Genomic DNA, 17,439 nt, shown 5'->3' with positions numbered 1-17,439 from the left:
GTGATACACAATGGATTCAATTATATAATAGATGTCATATTATTTTTAATAATAAATAAATATAATTATATTAATAATAATAATTCCATTAATATTAATAATAATAAATGATAATAATATTGATAATAATAACTATTAGTAATAATGTTCATAGTAATATTAATAATAATAATAATAATATTGATAAAGATAATAAGAATAATAATAATAATAATAATAGTAAAGATAATGATATAAGTAAATAAATAAATAAAAAATGATGATTTTTAGTAATAATAATAATAATGATACTAATTTTAATGCTAATATAAATATACATATTAATAATAATGAATGTAATAATAATAACATATCAATTATATTATAACTTGTAATTCTATATATATTTTTGTATGTATATTTATATATACACTGTATTTAAATATATCTATTTATATATATATACCTGTATACATATATGTATTATATTTAGTCTCATTAGTTATTGAATATAACTATAATAATAATACTTCTTGATATTATAAATAATAATAATAACACTTTATAGTAATGTAATGGTAATAATAATTATATTATTGATAATAATAATATATATAAGTTTTATAACAATAATATTGTTAATAATAATGATAATATTATAATAATTTAAATTTATCACACTTCATCTCTATATATATCACTACTAATACTTCTTATAGTAATGAGAGTAATATTATTGTTGTATAAATTTTTAATATATTAATATTACATGTTATTGTTTATAATTTATATTATGTAATAACTTATATTGGATAGTAATAATATTAATGATATTATTATCATAATGATACTAATAAGAATAATGATAATAACAATTTTTAATAAAATGATCATTTTAGTAATTAAGTTAATAAGAATACTTTTACTAATCCTAACAATATTTAAATTTATAGTTTTACTAATAACTATGTTACTAATAATGATAACAATAATGTTAATAATAACATTTATCTTTAATCCGAATGTGAGTAATAATAATATTAATAACTATATTTTAACTTGTAATTACTTTTACAATTTATTAATTGTATCATATTTACTTATTACATAATATTTTAAATCTTTAATATTTATTAATTATATATGCATATTATAATATTTATAGTATTACTTATGCATAGAATTTATATATATATATATATATATATATATATATATATATATATATATATATATATATATATATATATATATATATATATATATATATATATATATATATATATATATATATATATATATATATATATATATATATTTACAAACATTTGTTCGTGAATCGTCGGGAGTAGTCAAGGTCAGATGAATATATTAAACACAGTTCAAAGTTTTTTTAAGATTTCAACATTACAGACTTTGCTTATCGCGTCGGAAACATATAAAGATTAAGTTTAAATTTGGTCGGAAATTTCCGGGTTGTCACACATATACTTTCAGTTGTGTTCCGATGTCATCCATATACTTTCAGTTTCTGTTTCGATATATTATCGACGTGTCAAGACTACCTAGAAGCCACGTCATTAATTTTTTTCGTTACAGGTAAAAAAAAAGTATAGTGGGCTACATCAGCACATTTTTTGTAAGTTTGTAGGCGACAGTAGGACGTAAATGGGCTTGTGGGAAACATCGGTACATTTGTGTAAGTTTGTAGCCTATTTTGGCTTTAACCCCCTCTTGTAATACTTGAACTAAACCAATAGTCAAAGCATATGTGGCCATAAGAACCCAGAGAACAACACCAGCAATCAAGAGGCCCCATTACATATTTATCCATGTGCATTATAGTCACAACATAAACCAGGCAGAAACATTGACAATCAAAACCCATAATGTTGATCTTCCAGTGATATAAAACTAAAAAGAACCAACATCAGTAGCATTAACCCAATATATCAAAACAGTAACAAATTACACCCATCTCATACTGATAGTGGCAAAAAGGACCCATATCAACAGACTTGCATCCTATATGACCTAAGTTAAAGTCTATAAACATATAACAGTAACAGCAGGATAGGTCAATACTAGAATAACAAAGGTGGTAATGTTGACACATTCCATTAAAAGAGAAGTAACATTGATCCATAACTATAGCAACAACCCAGTGTTGGCCCAAATGAGTAAAGAAGCAGTAAACTGAACCCAAATTCATGCAACAGTGTTAATTGTAACCCATAAACTCATACAAGCAGCAACACTTATCCAACATTAAAAAGATAAAGAGGCTAAAATCCATACCAATAGTGAAAAAGCAGCAGCAACAGTATATCAACTCCAAACTCAGGTCAACATACCAAAAATGATTGCTAATGAACATCAACCAAGAAGAATACCAACAAAAGTAGTAGTAATAGACATGGTGATCAAGCATATTTTCACAGGAGTAGGTTGAACCTACTATTGAGTGCAGTATAGGTTAAGTTTAAGGATAAACGACATTCAAACCTCTGACATTCAGTCGTGGATAACCCGCACCGGTGCCAGAATGATTCTGATAGGGTGGTCGATCGTAAGTCCACCAACAACCTAGCATATGAGGTTGAGTGGCCCTCGAGACATGAAGGATTCATAGTTCAATGAACTTACCTGGAAGTCTCGTCTTGATGATGATCGTACGAGTATTATTCGTATGTGGAAGTATGATGTATGTTACGTAGATGTAACGCGTACCTCTTAGGCTTCTAGAGCCATTTATTTATAGGCTAGCAATTAGGGTTTGAATAGAATTCTATTCCCCTTCGATCGTAATCCATTCCATAATCAACTTACGTTAATTAAGGAAATCGAATAAAGGATTGATCTTATCCCCTTACTTGGTTAGTAAGTTAATCGTTTTGACCAAGTCAATGGAGACCGCATCCATGGGTATAGGAGCATTAGGAGCACGGCTATACCCATGGCTTTGTGCATTGCGTACGTGGACATTCAGTACACAAGTTAGGACTTGGATGCGTATTCTGCATGAGCATGCGGATATGCGTATCATTAAGTCCCCCGGTTCGATGTCATATATAGTGACAACTAATGTATGGTGTCGAACTTCAAATATCTAAAACATTAGTCCCTTCAAACACGACTAGTTAGTAAAACGGTATTTGAAATTTGACTAGAAGTGCAAGTTTTATAATATATTATGGAAACCATGCCAACTGGTGCATTAAATGCAATGTATGCGCATAGTTGCAAAAACGTCCTTTCGCTTCTAAATCCTGCACCCGAGGTGACAACTGTCACTGTTACCCGTAAAGGTAATGATCGTATTATGCAACTGTATGGCTTTGCTATCGTGCACCGAGCATCTAATAAAAAAGGATTAACGTGAGATTATGAGACGTGTACGCTCACGATTGTAACCTGGCGTATATTTGTTCTGCATTGTGGGCCTATAAATACACTTTTTACCATTTTTGTTCCTTAATCTTTACCATTTTCATCCATCTTCACCCTGCAGATTAATAGTCTCTTTTAGAGATATTCAACCTTTTGAGTGTACTTTCAAGAGTGGTACGCTCAACCTTTAAACTTTTTCTATGCTTTAACCTTTTGTAATTACCATTATGTGCTTTCATGGCTAAATAGATCAAACATCGCAATTGTGCCCTAATATGTTTTTGGCGTTTTTATTTGCCAGTCTTGTGCAGGTATTCGGTTGAAGGTATGAAGATGGATACATATGTTTCTTGTGGAAACATCAAGGTTGAACACGTTCCTGTTAGCACCGGCATCCGTATTAACGAGGGTGTCGCTGCTACAGCTACTACGGCACCCACAACCAGTGGTACCAAAAGAAAATTTTCTTTGATGTACGAGCAAAAAGACGGAGAATCTTCATTGTTTTCCATCGAGGAAACTTGTTCGTTCTTGCGGCTGAAGAACACTGGAAATGTGCCAGATGAAGGTATGCCAGAAGAAAAACAATTGTTCATTTATTATTATTATTATTATTATTATTATTATTATTATTATTATTATTATATATATATATATATATATATATATATATATATATATATATATATATATATATATATATATATATATATATATATATATATTCATTTTAAAAAGCTAGATTGTTCCATATATATATATATATATATATATATATATATATATATATATATATATATATATATATATATATATATATATATATATATATATATATATATATATATTCATTTTAAAAAGCTAGATTGTTCCATACTCATGTAGGCCCAAGTGGTGCAGCTAGTCAGAATCCGAATATCCAAACCAATCCTTCATTGATGAAGAATTTTGAAGACATTCTCAAAACTTCCGGTGTTGAATATATCGATCATTTTTCCCATTTGCAGACGTGTGCTCCTCCAGATCTACTTAATAAATTACATAATCTTACTCCGGAGGAGGACCTCTATGTTGATGCGCAGACAAGTCTTTTTAATCTTGTAAGGGATTTTCACAGATTGAACCGAAAACCAACATGATAGTGTCAGGCCAGCAACATCTGTTTGTTGAGAAGGCTAAAGTTACACAGCTTGAAACTGACAACATGATCCTCAAAGATCAACTGGCAGTTTCCATTGCTGCCCATAAACGCGCAGAGGCGCGGGCTGCTGACCTGTCCGAAGAGATACATCAGATGGAAGGTGACTTTACTGTGCAACAGAAAGTTTTGGAAGCTCAAATAATAGATCTAGCGATGAATATGGACCACGCCGAGTCACGTATATGCTTTCTAAATGAAAGCGTAAGTGATTGGTGCTCTAAGTTTGATCATTTGCTGAAGAAAAATCATTTTATTGAAACTGCGTATGATACCCTTAATTTCGGGCTCCCTGATATAGTTCAGCATGCCCTTGATTGCAAATATGTTGAACACCATTTTGGTGAAGCGATGTTGGCCGCGCGTGCGTTAGATCGCACGTGGTTTTGGGAAGTATCAAGCAGAACATCCCTGTTCCTCCCACCATTCCACCAAAAATTTCAAAACTTCTCGATGCGGATGCTAGTGAAAGATGCACACTAGCATGCAAAGTGTTGCGTCCTATTCCCAAAAAAAATGGGGGTTTACGGTCGTTTCAAAGCATGTAAAGAAATTGGGATTTATGGTCGTTTTGGGTTTGTAGCAGCGACTATAACCGATTTATGCCTTTTTAGATCTGAATACGAACGTTAATTTAACGATTTGTTGTTTTTGAATGTTATGCCATTTTTTAATTGCCTTTCTACGTTGTTGCTTAAAAGTTTTCATTTTTTTATGTTTATCTGATTTTCATAGGTTGAATGGTGGGATTTAGTTGCTGTTTCATATGGTTGATGTATTGGCAAGGCAACATTTATGTTGCAACTATACTCAATCATTGTCGCAGCAGTTGCGCTCCTATATTATCCCTATTACTAATTTACATAGTTACTACTGGCTTCTGTGGACTTAATGTAGCGATTGTCCTGCGTTGTCTTTTTACAAATTACAATCTGATGATGATTTTCTGAGAATAATCTTGCAGTGAGGAATAAACTCTTGACGTATTGGCAGGGCAACATTTCGGTTGCAGCCATGCTCAATCGTGTTTTCTTGCATAAGATTGATGTATTGGCCAGGAAACATTTAGTAACTGTGTTGCTAAATGATTGAAACTGCACAATTTAAGTTGTAAGAAAACACGATTGAGCATCTGTGTTCATTGCTAATTTGGCTGCCATTTTCAGACAATATAGTAACTGTGTTGCTAAATGATTGAAACTGCACAATTTTTCTGCATTGGCTGCACTGTTTTTTCAGTTGTTTGATGCTACTTGCAGTTCCAAACTTTAAAAAATTAAGGTTGTGATGATTAATACGTTGGAATTTTGCAAGGCAATGAGAAACAACGTGTGCGCATCTTGCGGGGAACCTACAGGTTGCAGCCATGGCGATTCGTGTTTCTTTGATTCGTTTAATATATGTTAGAGCCTGCTTCTAAAGGCTGTGATGATTAATACATTGGTAGTTGACGAAGCAATGAGAACTAATGCTTGCGCATCTTGGCGGGGCAACCTGCGAGTTACAGTTATGCCGATTCGTAATCTCTTGGTTCGTTTAATATATATCTAAGCCTTGTTCTTTCTTTTTTTACATACAAAATATATATTTTAATGACTTTGTTAAGTTTTGGTCGTCTTTAATATTGTTATACCTTTTGCAAGTGTTAAAATTGTTTGTGAAAATTTTTGACCTTGATTTTGTTTCACGTTCTCTGATCGATTAAATGCTAGTGAAGCTGTCGTTGGCAGTTGTGGTTGTATAAGCGGCAATTGTGATGATCAATGTTCTTTAAGGGATACATAAGATTCGTCGTGTTTCTTGGCAAGGCAACACCCGGGATGTATATAATCAATGCAACTGTGTATGTTTGCAGCCATGGCGAATTTTGAATCATCTTTTGTCTCGATTTCCAAGTTTCGTATCTGAACCTGCCCAATTTTTTGACAGAAATTCCCTTACACTAAAATTCATAGTTAGTGGCTTCATGATGATTCATTCCTTCATTTGTTTGTTTATTTGTATGATTAATTTCGTGAATGATTTTTGAGCAGTTCTTTTTTATTTAGACGGTGATGGTGGCTAACTTCTACTATTATAAATTTGATTTCTCTTAAGGAGTTTTGCTGTCTATTTTCCGACATGCCATCCACATTGCAGAGTCTAGCTGCAGTTCACAAAAATGGTAATTTCTATGTCCTTGGGTTACCGTTTGCTACGTCATTGGTTGTCTTTATACCTTTTACAAAATGATAAAATTTTCTTCGCCCCTATATAATTATTACACTTAGTTGTGTATATCCATATGCATCTTCCAGACAATTGAGGTAATAGTGTAAGTCGGGGATGAAATGTTCATTATTTCTGAGGTTAGTGAAACATTTATATCATTTATAGGCTATATATTTTAAAAAGATTGTGGAGAAATTGATGCAGGAGCAACATCTAATGACTAATTGTGGAGAAATTTTTGAGGTTAGATTACAAGTGGTGTGATGGGTGATGAGACTCGTGGTCGGGTAGAGACTCGCCAAGGAGCCAAGAAGAACCGAGGTATGTCCAAAGACTTTGTCGTAAACTTGGACAAGAGGATCATGGATGTAGAGACATCTATGGACGACATGAAAGCGAAGGTCGAAGACGTCCACCAACGTTTGAATGGTTTGGACGGGGACTTTGACGAATTGAAAGATGATTGCAAGAGTGAAATCAACGTGCTAGACGTTGACATGCGACGTGAGATCCATGACTTAAGGGGTATGCTCACGGGTGAGATTACGAAGTTGCGAGGCGAAATGGAGGGGGAGGTCTCCACTATTCACCAACGCCTCGTGGATTTACAAACCAACATGAACTCTTGTTTGAGATTCATGGCTAGTGGGGGTGGCAACACTGGATACAATGCTCTGAAGGTGGACGTTCTCAAGTCGTCACTGTTCGTGGGGAAGCGGGAAGCCCGAGCGGTTGATGATTTTATATGGGAGATGGAACAATACTTGAAGGGAGTCAACATAGTGGATGATGCAATGAAGATCAAGACGTCAACCCATTACCTGAAGGATACCGCAGCGTTATGGTGGCGTCGTCGATATGGAGATATCGAGAAAGGTACGGTTACTATTGATACTTGGGATGATTTCCTTACTGAACTTAAGAATCAATTCTACCCCAAGAATGTTCAAAAGGATGCTATGAGTCGTCTACGTAAATTACATCATTCCGGGACGTTTCAGGAGTATATTAAAGAATTCACGAACCTTAGCCTGGAGTATATTCTTCTCTTCTATTTTCTCGATGGTTTGCAACCTTGGGCTAAAACGAAGTTGGAGAGACGAGGAGTCCAAGACCTTGCCACCGCAATTGCTCAAGCGGAGGCACTAGTTGACCATGCTAATAGGAAAGATTCGTTCAAGTCAAAAGATAAGAAGGTGAGCCATGAGAAAGGTGGGGGAGATAAGCCCGCCCAATCAAGGAATGATAATACACGTAAGCCACCAATCGGGAATAACAAGAGCATAAAAACTTCTTACAAGAATGACGGATGTTTCATATGTGATGGACCGCATAGAGCCCGAGATTGTCCGAAAAAAGCTAGCCTTCATGCTATGGAAGCTCAAAAGGCGGGTTGTCAGGATGAGGATGTGTGCATGGGATCGATGCAAATACTCAACGCTATCAAGGCCAAGGTGGAGGTACCCAAAGTAATGGCTAAAGGACTCCAATTCTTTGAAGTTTATGTTCGATGAAACCGGGTGCGAGCTTTGGTATATACGGGAGCTACTCATAACTTTGTCTCCACCGAGGAAGCTAAGAGATTGGGGATTAAAGAGATAAAGGAGGGCGGAATGATGAAGACGGTGAACGCGAATGCTAAACCAATTAGTGGAGTAACTAAAGATGTGCAAGTGTAGATTGGAGAATGGGAAGGAACGATTGATCTATCGGTCGTTCCTATAGACGAATTCAAGTTAGTACTTGGGATGGAGTTCTTAGATAAGGTACGCGGTTTCCCTATACTAACTCACTTTGTATCTTGGATGGTGGGAAAACTTGTATGGTGTCAACCGAACGTGGAAGCAAGAGTGCATCCAAGTCACTTTCGGCCAAGCAATTCAAGAAGGGATACAATAAGAAAGAGACTTACTATTTAACGGTAGTAAGGCAAGAGATGGCCAAAGAAAAGGGAAAACTAGAGGTACCCAAGGAGATTGAGAAAGTCCTTGATGAGTTCAAGGATGTCATGCCCAAGGAGTTACCAAGGAAGCTACCACCTAGGAGGGAGATAGACCATGCGATCGAGTTGGAGCCGGGATCAAAACCACCTTCTATAGCCCCTTAGCGAATGCCCCCACCCGAGTTGGAGGAGTTGCGGAGACAACTCAAGGAGTTATTGGATGCGGGATATATCCGTCCCTCAAAATCCCCTTATGGTGCACCGGTGTTATTTCAAAGAAAGAAGGACGGGTCCTTGCGAATGTGTATAGACTACGGAGCACTGAACAAGGTAACTATAAAGAACAAATACCCAATTCCGCTTATTGCTGATTTGTTCGATCAACTTGGGAAAGCGAGATACTTCAGCAAGTTGGACTTGAGGTCGGGATACTATCAAGTTCGAATTGCCGAAGGAGATGAGGCTAAGACCACTTGTGTGACGAGGTATGGCGCTTATGAATTCCTAGTCATGCCCTTTGGCTTAACCAATGCCCCTGCTACATTTTGTACTTTGATGAAAAAATTATTTCACCACTTCCTCAACAAGTTTGTCGTGGTGTACTTGGATGGCATAGTCGTGTAAAGCGACACCATGGAAGAACATGTGAGGCATTTGAAGCAAGTATTCCAAGTACTAACGGACAACGAGTTGTATGTGAAGCTAAAGAAATGTTCATTCGGATTAGAGGAGGTGGATTTTCTTGGACATAGAATTAAAAATGGGAAGTTACTCATGGACGGGGCTAAGGTCAAGGAAATTCAAGAGTGGGAGGCACCAACGAAGGTGACTGATTTACGATCTTTCCTTGGTTTAGTAAACTACTATCGTCGTTTTATCAAGGGATACTCGGCGAAAGTGGCTCCATTGACAGAATTGTTAAAGAAGAATAAAGCTTGGTTGTGGGATGAGAAATGTCAAGCAGCATTCGAGGAGTTGAAAGGAGATGTCATGGAAGAACCGGTGTTGAGACTTCCGGATGTGACCATTCCGTTCGAGTTACACACAGATGCATCGAACTTTGCTATTGGAGGAGTTCTAATGCAAGAAGGTCACCCAATCTCGTTCGAAAGTCGAAAACTTAACGAGGCAGAAAGGAAGTACACTGTGCAAGAGAAAGAGATGACAGCGATTATTCATTGTTTGAGGACATGGAGGCATTATCTTTTGGAAACAAGGTTCGTGATCAAGACGGATAATGTGGCAACGAGTTATTTTCAAACCCAAAAGAAGTTGAGTCCCAAACAAGCTCGTTGGCAAGACTTCTTAGCCGAATTTGACTATGTGTTGGAGTATAAGCCTGTGAAAGCCAATGTGGTAGCTGATGCCCTAAGTCGTAAGGCGGAGTTTGCAGCGATCACAAAACCACAATTCTTCCTTCAAGATCGTATAAAGGAGGGATTATAGCATGATCCTATAGCCAAAAACCTTGTTGGATTGACTCGAGATGGGAAAACGCGAATGTTTTGGCTCAAGGTGATCTATTATTCTCTAAAGGAGACCGGTTATATGTGCCTAATTAGGGTGATCTTAGACGGACAATCTTGAAGGAGTGTCATGATTCAAAGTGGGCTGGTCATCCAGGTATCAAGAGGACGCTGACATTAGTAGAAGTCACTTATTATTGGCCAAGGATGGAAGACGACGTAGAGACGTACGTGCGGACATGCCTAATATGCCAACAAGACAAGATAGAGCAACGCCAACCAAGAGGACTATTACAGCCGCTACCTACACCGAAAGGACCATGGGAGAGTGTTTCCATGGACTTCATTACTTGCTTACCCAAGTCGGAAGGGTGTGGGAGTGTTATAGTCGTGGTAGACCGGTTTTCTAAGTATGGTACCTTCATAGCCGCATCATCCGAAGTTACCGCGGATGAAACCGCAAAACTATTTTTCAAGAATGTGGTGAAGTATTGGGGGATACCGCATGTGATAGTAAGTGATCGAGATCCGAGGTTCACGGGGCTTTTTTGGACGGAGTTGTTCAAGATCATGGGGACAGACTTGAATTTCTCCACGAGTTTTCATCCCCAAACGGATGGACAGACGAAAAGGGTGAATGCACTATTGGAGCTCTATCTTCGACACTATGTAAGTGCAAATCAACATGATTGGCCTAAGCTTCTTGATATTGCTCAGTTCTCTTATAACATGCAAAGGAGTGAGTCCACGAGGAAGAGTCCTTTTGAGTTGGTGACAGGACGCCAACCTTTGACCCCGAATGCTTTGGCCGCTTCATATGATGGAAGCAGCCCAGCCGCTTATAGAACGATGAAGGAGTGGCACGAACAATCCGACTTGGCGCGAGCATCACTAGATAAGGCGGCCAAGAAAATGAAGAAATGAGCGGATGAGAAAAGACGACATGTTGAGTTCAAAGTTGGGGACCAAGTGATGGTGAAGCTTTTACCTCAACAATTCAAAATATTTAGGTAGGTGCACAAAGGATTGATCCGGAGATATGAAGGCCCATTCCCAGTAATTGGACGTGTTGGGAATGTATCTTATCGAGTTCAACTACCGCCCAAATTAAAGATTCATCCAGTCTTCCACGTAAATTTTCTAAAACCTTATCATGGAGACGAGGAAAACCCAGAACGAGGAGTTTCCAAACGTGCACCAATGGCAGTTGCGACTTCGTTTGATCGTGAGGTGGAAGATATCTTGTTGCATCGAACGGTACGAAGACGAGGTGTGCCGAGCTATAGAGAATACCTAGTTAAGTGGAGTAACTTACCCGATAGTGAAGCAAGTTGGGAGGCCGAAGACTTATTGTGGCAGTTCACAGACAAAATCAAGAAGTATCACGAGGATCACACGACGAGAACGTCGTGAGCTTAGGTGGGGGAGAATGTCACAATCCAACAATTTTATGGCCCAACCCACTAAGTTTATGGCCCAATATGTGACAATCAAAAAAGGCCCAAGAACCTCATGGAAGTTCACTAGAACTTTCCCATGAGTTCTTCCATGGAATGGTATAGAATGTCCATGAAAATATCTAGATACATGAAGCTTCTAGTTCTTAGATTTTAGCCATCCATTGTATTTAACCCTAGCCATCTATTTTGTGATATGAGTAGTATAAATAGGGGTGACCTCATTTGGCACACCACACCTCAAATCTCAAACATTCTCTCTTGTAAAGCATTCTCAAGTAATATAAGTATTTTCTTCAATTCCACATGTTCTATAATATTTTCTCTTTTGGTTACTTGAATCGTTATAAGGTCCAATTAAGGCTGACTTAGTAGAGACTAAGTGCCGCACGTGAGCTTATCGAGATAAGTCCGTGACAAAAGGATAGATTTATTGTGTTCGGTTTCCTAATTAAAAGTTGGAAGTGAAGACAAATTACCTTGAAGGTAACCTATCAGACTAAAAAGATTCCCATGCTTTAAACTAAACCTTGTTTTTAAGCATACACTTGATATCGACATATTATATCAAAAACAGATTCAGCAAAACACCAATCAACCCATAAAATGGATTAGGCCAATTTTCAAAATTAGACTTGCAGATAATGCATACCACAAACAAGTAGGAAAACACTGTTTCGATAAAGGACCCATTAATTTAATGTTCTACCTATTTGAGCGTAACACAGATGACAAAAATGCAAAATATCATACCAAAATTTTAAGCCATCATGCATGTTTCAAACAATGACAAATTCAAAAATAGTAGCTTGTTTTACATTATAATTTAAGCTTTAACAATTTGAACTTAATCATATTGTTATCTTTTAAATATGAATAAAAGTGGACATCTTATCTTGTGGGTTATGTCAATTAAATTATATAATATTATATATTATATAATATATATTATATAATATATTATATATTAAATTATATATTATATATTATATATATATATATATATTATATATTATTTCTATATACTAATTTCCAAAGTTACCAACTACCCCTCTTCAGCTAGTGTTCCCTTTGGAGTGCGTTGTTATATACTATTAACGACAGTGGATAATGGGTTCCTATTGGTTCGAGTTACTATTTTGAATTTTTTTTTTACGGTAATTATGAGTAGTATAAGCTCAAAATACTCGTTGCGAAATATGAATAAAAACAGGTTATATGGCCGAGTACTATTAATTACCACTCCTTGGAATCGTACGACAAATTTAAGTCGAAGTATTATGTTTGCTTCAACAACATTGAAAGCGGGTGAAAATCGTATTTAACATTCAAGCTGAAACTTTTTTTTATTTGAAAGCAAATCTACAACACAAAATATACTCCGTCTAATTACAACTGTTCATGATTTCTGAGTTATCCCTTAAAAATATCATTTTATTCTTTAAGCCATACAAAAATACTTACGTGAATAAAGATAAAACTTGATTGACCGGTGAATACTCTACTTAATAAATTTTATTAAACTATATGCATGAACGATGCATAAGATTTGATGGAAAGGTCCAAGTTACATAAAGTGACAAAATATTAAAAGTTGATGGGGTAGAAAAACTAAAGGAAAGGAGTGTACGTGATGTGATGATGGCCAAGGGGCCAATGCCCCAATATTGTTGTCAAAAATGGCAGGATAAAATTTTGCCATATGTTCCATTCATGAAAGTGACCATTTCCAACTCTCTCTTGCTTTTCTTCTACACTTTCCATCTCTTTGTCATCTTTCTACCTTGGAATGTGTGTTTGATACCCTTTTTCTTTGTTTCCTCTTTCACACACAAATCCATTTTACACACATTTGTCCAATTGCTGCATTTAATTTCATCATTAACATTTATTTACATGAGAAAGGTTATGTTCAATTTTATAATTTGAGATGTAAGGTTTTAGATGAAAACTGTTAGTAACATATTAATCACACATGGAACCTCAACTTTTTTTGTTTGAAAGAGTGAAACATATGAATATGAATTTACTTTTAAATGAAGACAAAATACCGTATAAATTATTTTAAACTTAAATATCGTAAATCTTACACATAGTTGGATCATATATAAAGCCCTTTATCTCTATTTGCCTTTAATCTTAACGGATCATGCTTATTAAACATTTAAACATATAAGTTTTTGTTTGATCCATGTGAAGAGAGGGCATTGGTATAGATCCATACGTTGTATATTGAACTTTAACAAAGTCTGATAGGAATAAAGAAAGTTTGTTGTTATTGTTAATTTCAAGCAGGGCCGTTTCGACAATTTAAAGACCTGGACGAAAATTAAAATGTACCTACATATACGTTAAATTTTTTACTACGCATAACAAATATTACTTAATTTATCAATTTATTTACTTACATTGTATTTAAATATTGAAAACAAGATACTTTAAATTTAATTGACAAATTTTTATTTGATTTAATTTAATATATTGAAAAAAAGAATATTTACATATTCAGAATTTGAGTCATTCTAAATTTTTGAGCCCTAAACAGTTGTTTATTTTGTCTATACTCGAAGACACCTCTGATGTGAAGCCATCATTTATATTAATATTTTTATAATGAATAAAATAAAATATATTAATATCAAGGAATCATTTTAAATGTTCCAAACTATACTATTTCAAAATTTTACTCCGTAACTTTATAAATATATAAACATAAAAATAAATAAATAAAATTATTATACACGGGTAATATTTCTCCTTATACGCCTACCATACAGTATTGACCTTTTCCCTGATTTCATCAAAATCAGCAAAGGGTCACACCTACTATTATTTGAATGCAGAGATGTTTTAGCTGCAGAGAAATCATAACTTTAGTGAATAAAAAACATGCATGACTTAAATATGTTGAGAACGAAGGATTAAACGTTTTTTCAACTTAAATATGTTGTATGTGGACAATGGACAGTATATAGTAGTATTATTTATTAGTTAATATATAATATATAATTAATGGCAAACGCACGTACTGATTAACACCCTTTTATTTCTTTGAATATATGGATATGGATATCCAAACAATAATAAATATGGAATTATAGATATTTCATAATAATACCTTTACTTATAACTTGAACTCTATTAAAATCTAAGTGCCAAAATAGAATTTAAAGCTTAGAGAACGAACAGATTGATCTCTAACTTTAATACATGCATAATTGAAACCAAAATACGTACACAGGGCGACTTGATCAAAGTTCTGTTATCATCGTTCTTTTATTTCTTGATCTTTTTAATTGAATTGTGGTTGTTCCAACCATGGCCAAAACCCTGAGTGATCTTCAATACCAACAAACATACTGCTAAAACATTCTTCTTTCATGGCAGTCGATTGTTCGAGTTTCGGACAGTGAATTTGATGATGATCTGTTGTTGCTGATGAATCGTGAAAGAGTTGACGGGCCACAATGTTGTTTGAATTAGGCCTTTCGATGATACTACTCGATGATGGAAAAAGATTGGGAATTGGTTGTTGCTGATGATGTTGGTGTTGTTGATAGTGTGACGAAATAGGGCTTTCGGTTGCTGCTGTTGTAGAGATGTCTAGATTTATTTCGGAACTATTTTCATGATCAGTTCTGTTGCTGCAAGATCCTTCTGTTTCTTTTATGTTGAGATTGATTAGTTCTGTTGGTTCTTTATTTTTAAGTGCCATTATCTGCAAAATTTTCAATCTTTTTGTTTAATTAAACAATCATCATTATATACACTAGACTAGAAATGGAACATAAGAAAGACTGTATAAGTAATGAATTTAAACCCTTTTTGGTGGATTTGTTTTACCTAGTCCTATAAGAAGCTAGTTAATTTCTAATGTCAAGATTTATTTATATATAAAACTAATTTATTACAAATTTGGGATACAATTCTAATAATTTTTATCTAGTTCTACAAGAAAGCAAACTTGTTTCTCAAAGAACATTTATCGCTATAGTTACACTAAACAAAGATTACATTATGACCATAGTGTGTGGTCGTAGTTAGATTTAGGATGCGTCTGATTACCATTTAATGAAATAATTCAGCGTTGAATGTTTAACGGAAAAACTTTAGTAATTACGTATATACTTTAAATTTTAATATTCTATTTACATTAATTGTTTTGGCCATGCATATGATATGCTCCATGTTGGCTATTTCATTCAAAGATACATACTTTGGTCATGACCAACAATATGAGTAATAGTGCAATGATTTTATTTCCCTTGCTCTAAAATAAATGTCAATCACCTAAAGCATTACTTTAATTTATCCTTTATCAGTGCACATAATGCAACTTTTCAACCTACTCATGTAAAGAAAATCAAACAAAGATCACGGGTGGTTAAAAGCTACTACCTTTAATCCAGTTGCCACTAGATTAGCAGAATTAAAAGTTGATTACTAATCTAAAAAGTGGTCAGAAGTTTTTAATTTGGTCATGATACTTCTAGTGCAGTATCCAAAAATAGAAATGCACACAAAGTTACAAAGGGTAATGATTATTAATGGTTTTATACCTCAACATGAAGTTTATGATTTTGAGATTGGAGGGAATCATTTTCAGCTTTCACAGCATCAAACTGTTTCTTGAGGGTATCATAGTCTTTTTCCAACTGTTTAGTCTTCCATCTAGCCCTTCTGTTTTGAAACCAAATTGCAATCTGTCTTGGTTGAAGTCCAAGTGCTCTTGCTAGTTGCATTTTTCTTTCAGGTTCAAGTTTATTTCCCAATTCAAAATTCCTCTCAAGTGTTTTTACTTGTTCTATATTTAATCTTCTTTTTTTCTCTCCTGCAAGAAGCTGTGATCCATCATCTGATAAGTCATCTTCACCATTTATGTTGGCTTCTTGATCACATCCATCCATGTTGTTCATACCCGAATAAGACATAGATCTTTTTCCCAAGAATGATGCCACACCTGCATCAAATTAAGCATAAAGATCCAAACTTTCACCATACCCATTAGGATTTGGTGCTTGAAAATGGAAACAATCATATAAAAAACCTGAGAAAACGGAAACAGATCTTTCTTGTTCAGACTACCGAGAATAAGAGTATTATGTTTACTCGCCGTTTCCGACATTTTTCCCTAGTCACCCTAAAAAATGGGTACAGTGAAATTGGAACCTGATACCTCTTGTGAGGAAATTAGAGCCCCAACCACTAGGATATGTTGGATGAGTATTATATAAAAAAAAGAGAGTTGAAGGTAAAACCTTAATGCATAAATGAGTTGTACATATAGTTCAACTCATCAATGGATAATGATCATGATCATGATAAGTTTAATAAGTTAATTACCACTGAAATCTTGAGTGGTGGTGCAAGGTTGGAGAATTGGAGAGAAAGATTGGTGATGGTCATCTTCTTGGGAGGATTGTAACATGAAATTGTTGGAATAAAAGGCCATGGATCTAGTGTAAGTCATCAGCTGCTTAAGCTAAGTGTAAGTCATCAGCTGCTTAAGCTAACCTTCTCTATCCTCTAATCATATGACTAACTGTGTCAACGTTACCGAAATTTTTGTGGTCTCATACTCATCATTTGTGAGATAGAGAAAAAGAAAGAGAGAGATTTGAAGAGAAATTAAAGAGGGATGGAGGGAGGTGAGAAGGATATTGAGGTGAGAAGGAATGGAGAAACTATAAACATGACACACATCTTTGGTAAAATAAAAATTCATAGAGTAAATTACATATAGATGGTACATACTAACTGCTTGAAATTTCACTCATTATTTTATTATAAATATTA

The 17,439-nt window shown here is 34.8% G+C and overlaps 1 protein-coding gene across 1 annotated transcript; it reads right to left on the bottom strand.

The window, feature by feature from the left end:
- Positions 1-14,687: 14,687 nt before the first annotated feature.
- On the bottom strand, positions 14,688-17,123 carry LOC139847214 (homeobox-leucine zipper protein ATHB-13-like). Its single transcript, XM_071836864.1, has 3 exons — positions 16,987-17,123; positions 16,203-16,603; positions 14,688-15,361 (listed from the first exon to the last, which is right to left on the bottom strand). Exons 1-3 carry the CDS (start codon positions 17,111-17,113, stop codon positions 14,936-14,938), a joined length of 954 nt encoding a protein of 317 aa, XP_071692965.1. The 5' UTR covers positions 17,114-17,123; the 3' UTR covers positions 14,688-14,935.
- Between the last annotated feature and the right edge of the window lie 316 nt (positions 17,124-17,439).

This window comes from Rutidosis leptorrhynchoides, chromosome 5 (assembly GCF_046630445.1).
Source record: "Rutidosis leptorrhynchoides isolate AG116_Rl617_1_P2 chromosome 5, CSIRO_AGI_Rlap_v1, whole genome shotgun sequence".
Classification (NCBI taxonomy): domain Eukaryota; kingdom Viridiplantae; phylum Streptophyta; class Magnoliopsida; order Asterales; family Asteraceae; genus Rutidosis; species Rutidosis leptorrhynchoides.
This window is presented reverse-complemented; position numbering and strand designations above follow the sequence as displayed.

What these genes read in the sequence shown, in the direction of transcription:
- LOC139847214 (XM_071836864.1), bottom strand. Translation starts at nt 17,113, where the DNA reads ATGACTTACACTAGATCCATGGCCTTTTATTCCAACAATTTCATGTTA. An exon ending in CACCACTCAAGATTTCAGTG is followed by an intron (nt 16,604 to 16,986) that starts GTAATTAACTTA and finishes AATTTGATGCAG; the next exon opens with GTGTGGCATCATTCTTGGGA. An exon ending in ATCATAAACTTCATGTTGAG is followed by an intron (nt 15,362 to 16,202) that starts GTATAAAACCAT and finishes AAAATTTTGCAG; the next exon opens with ATAATGGCACTTAAAAATAA.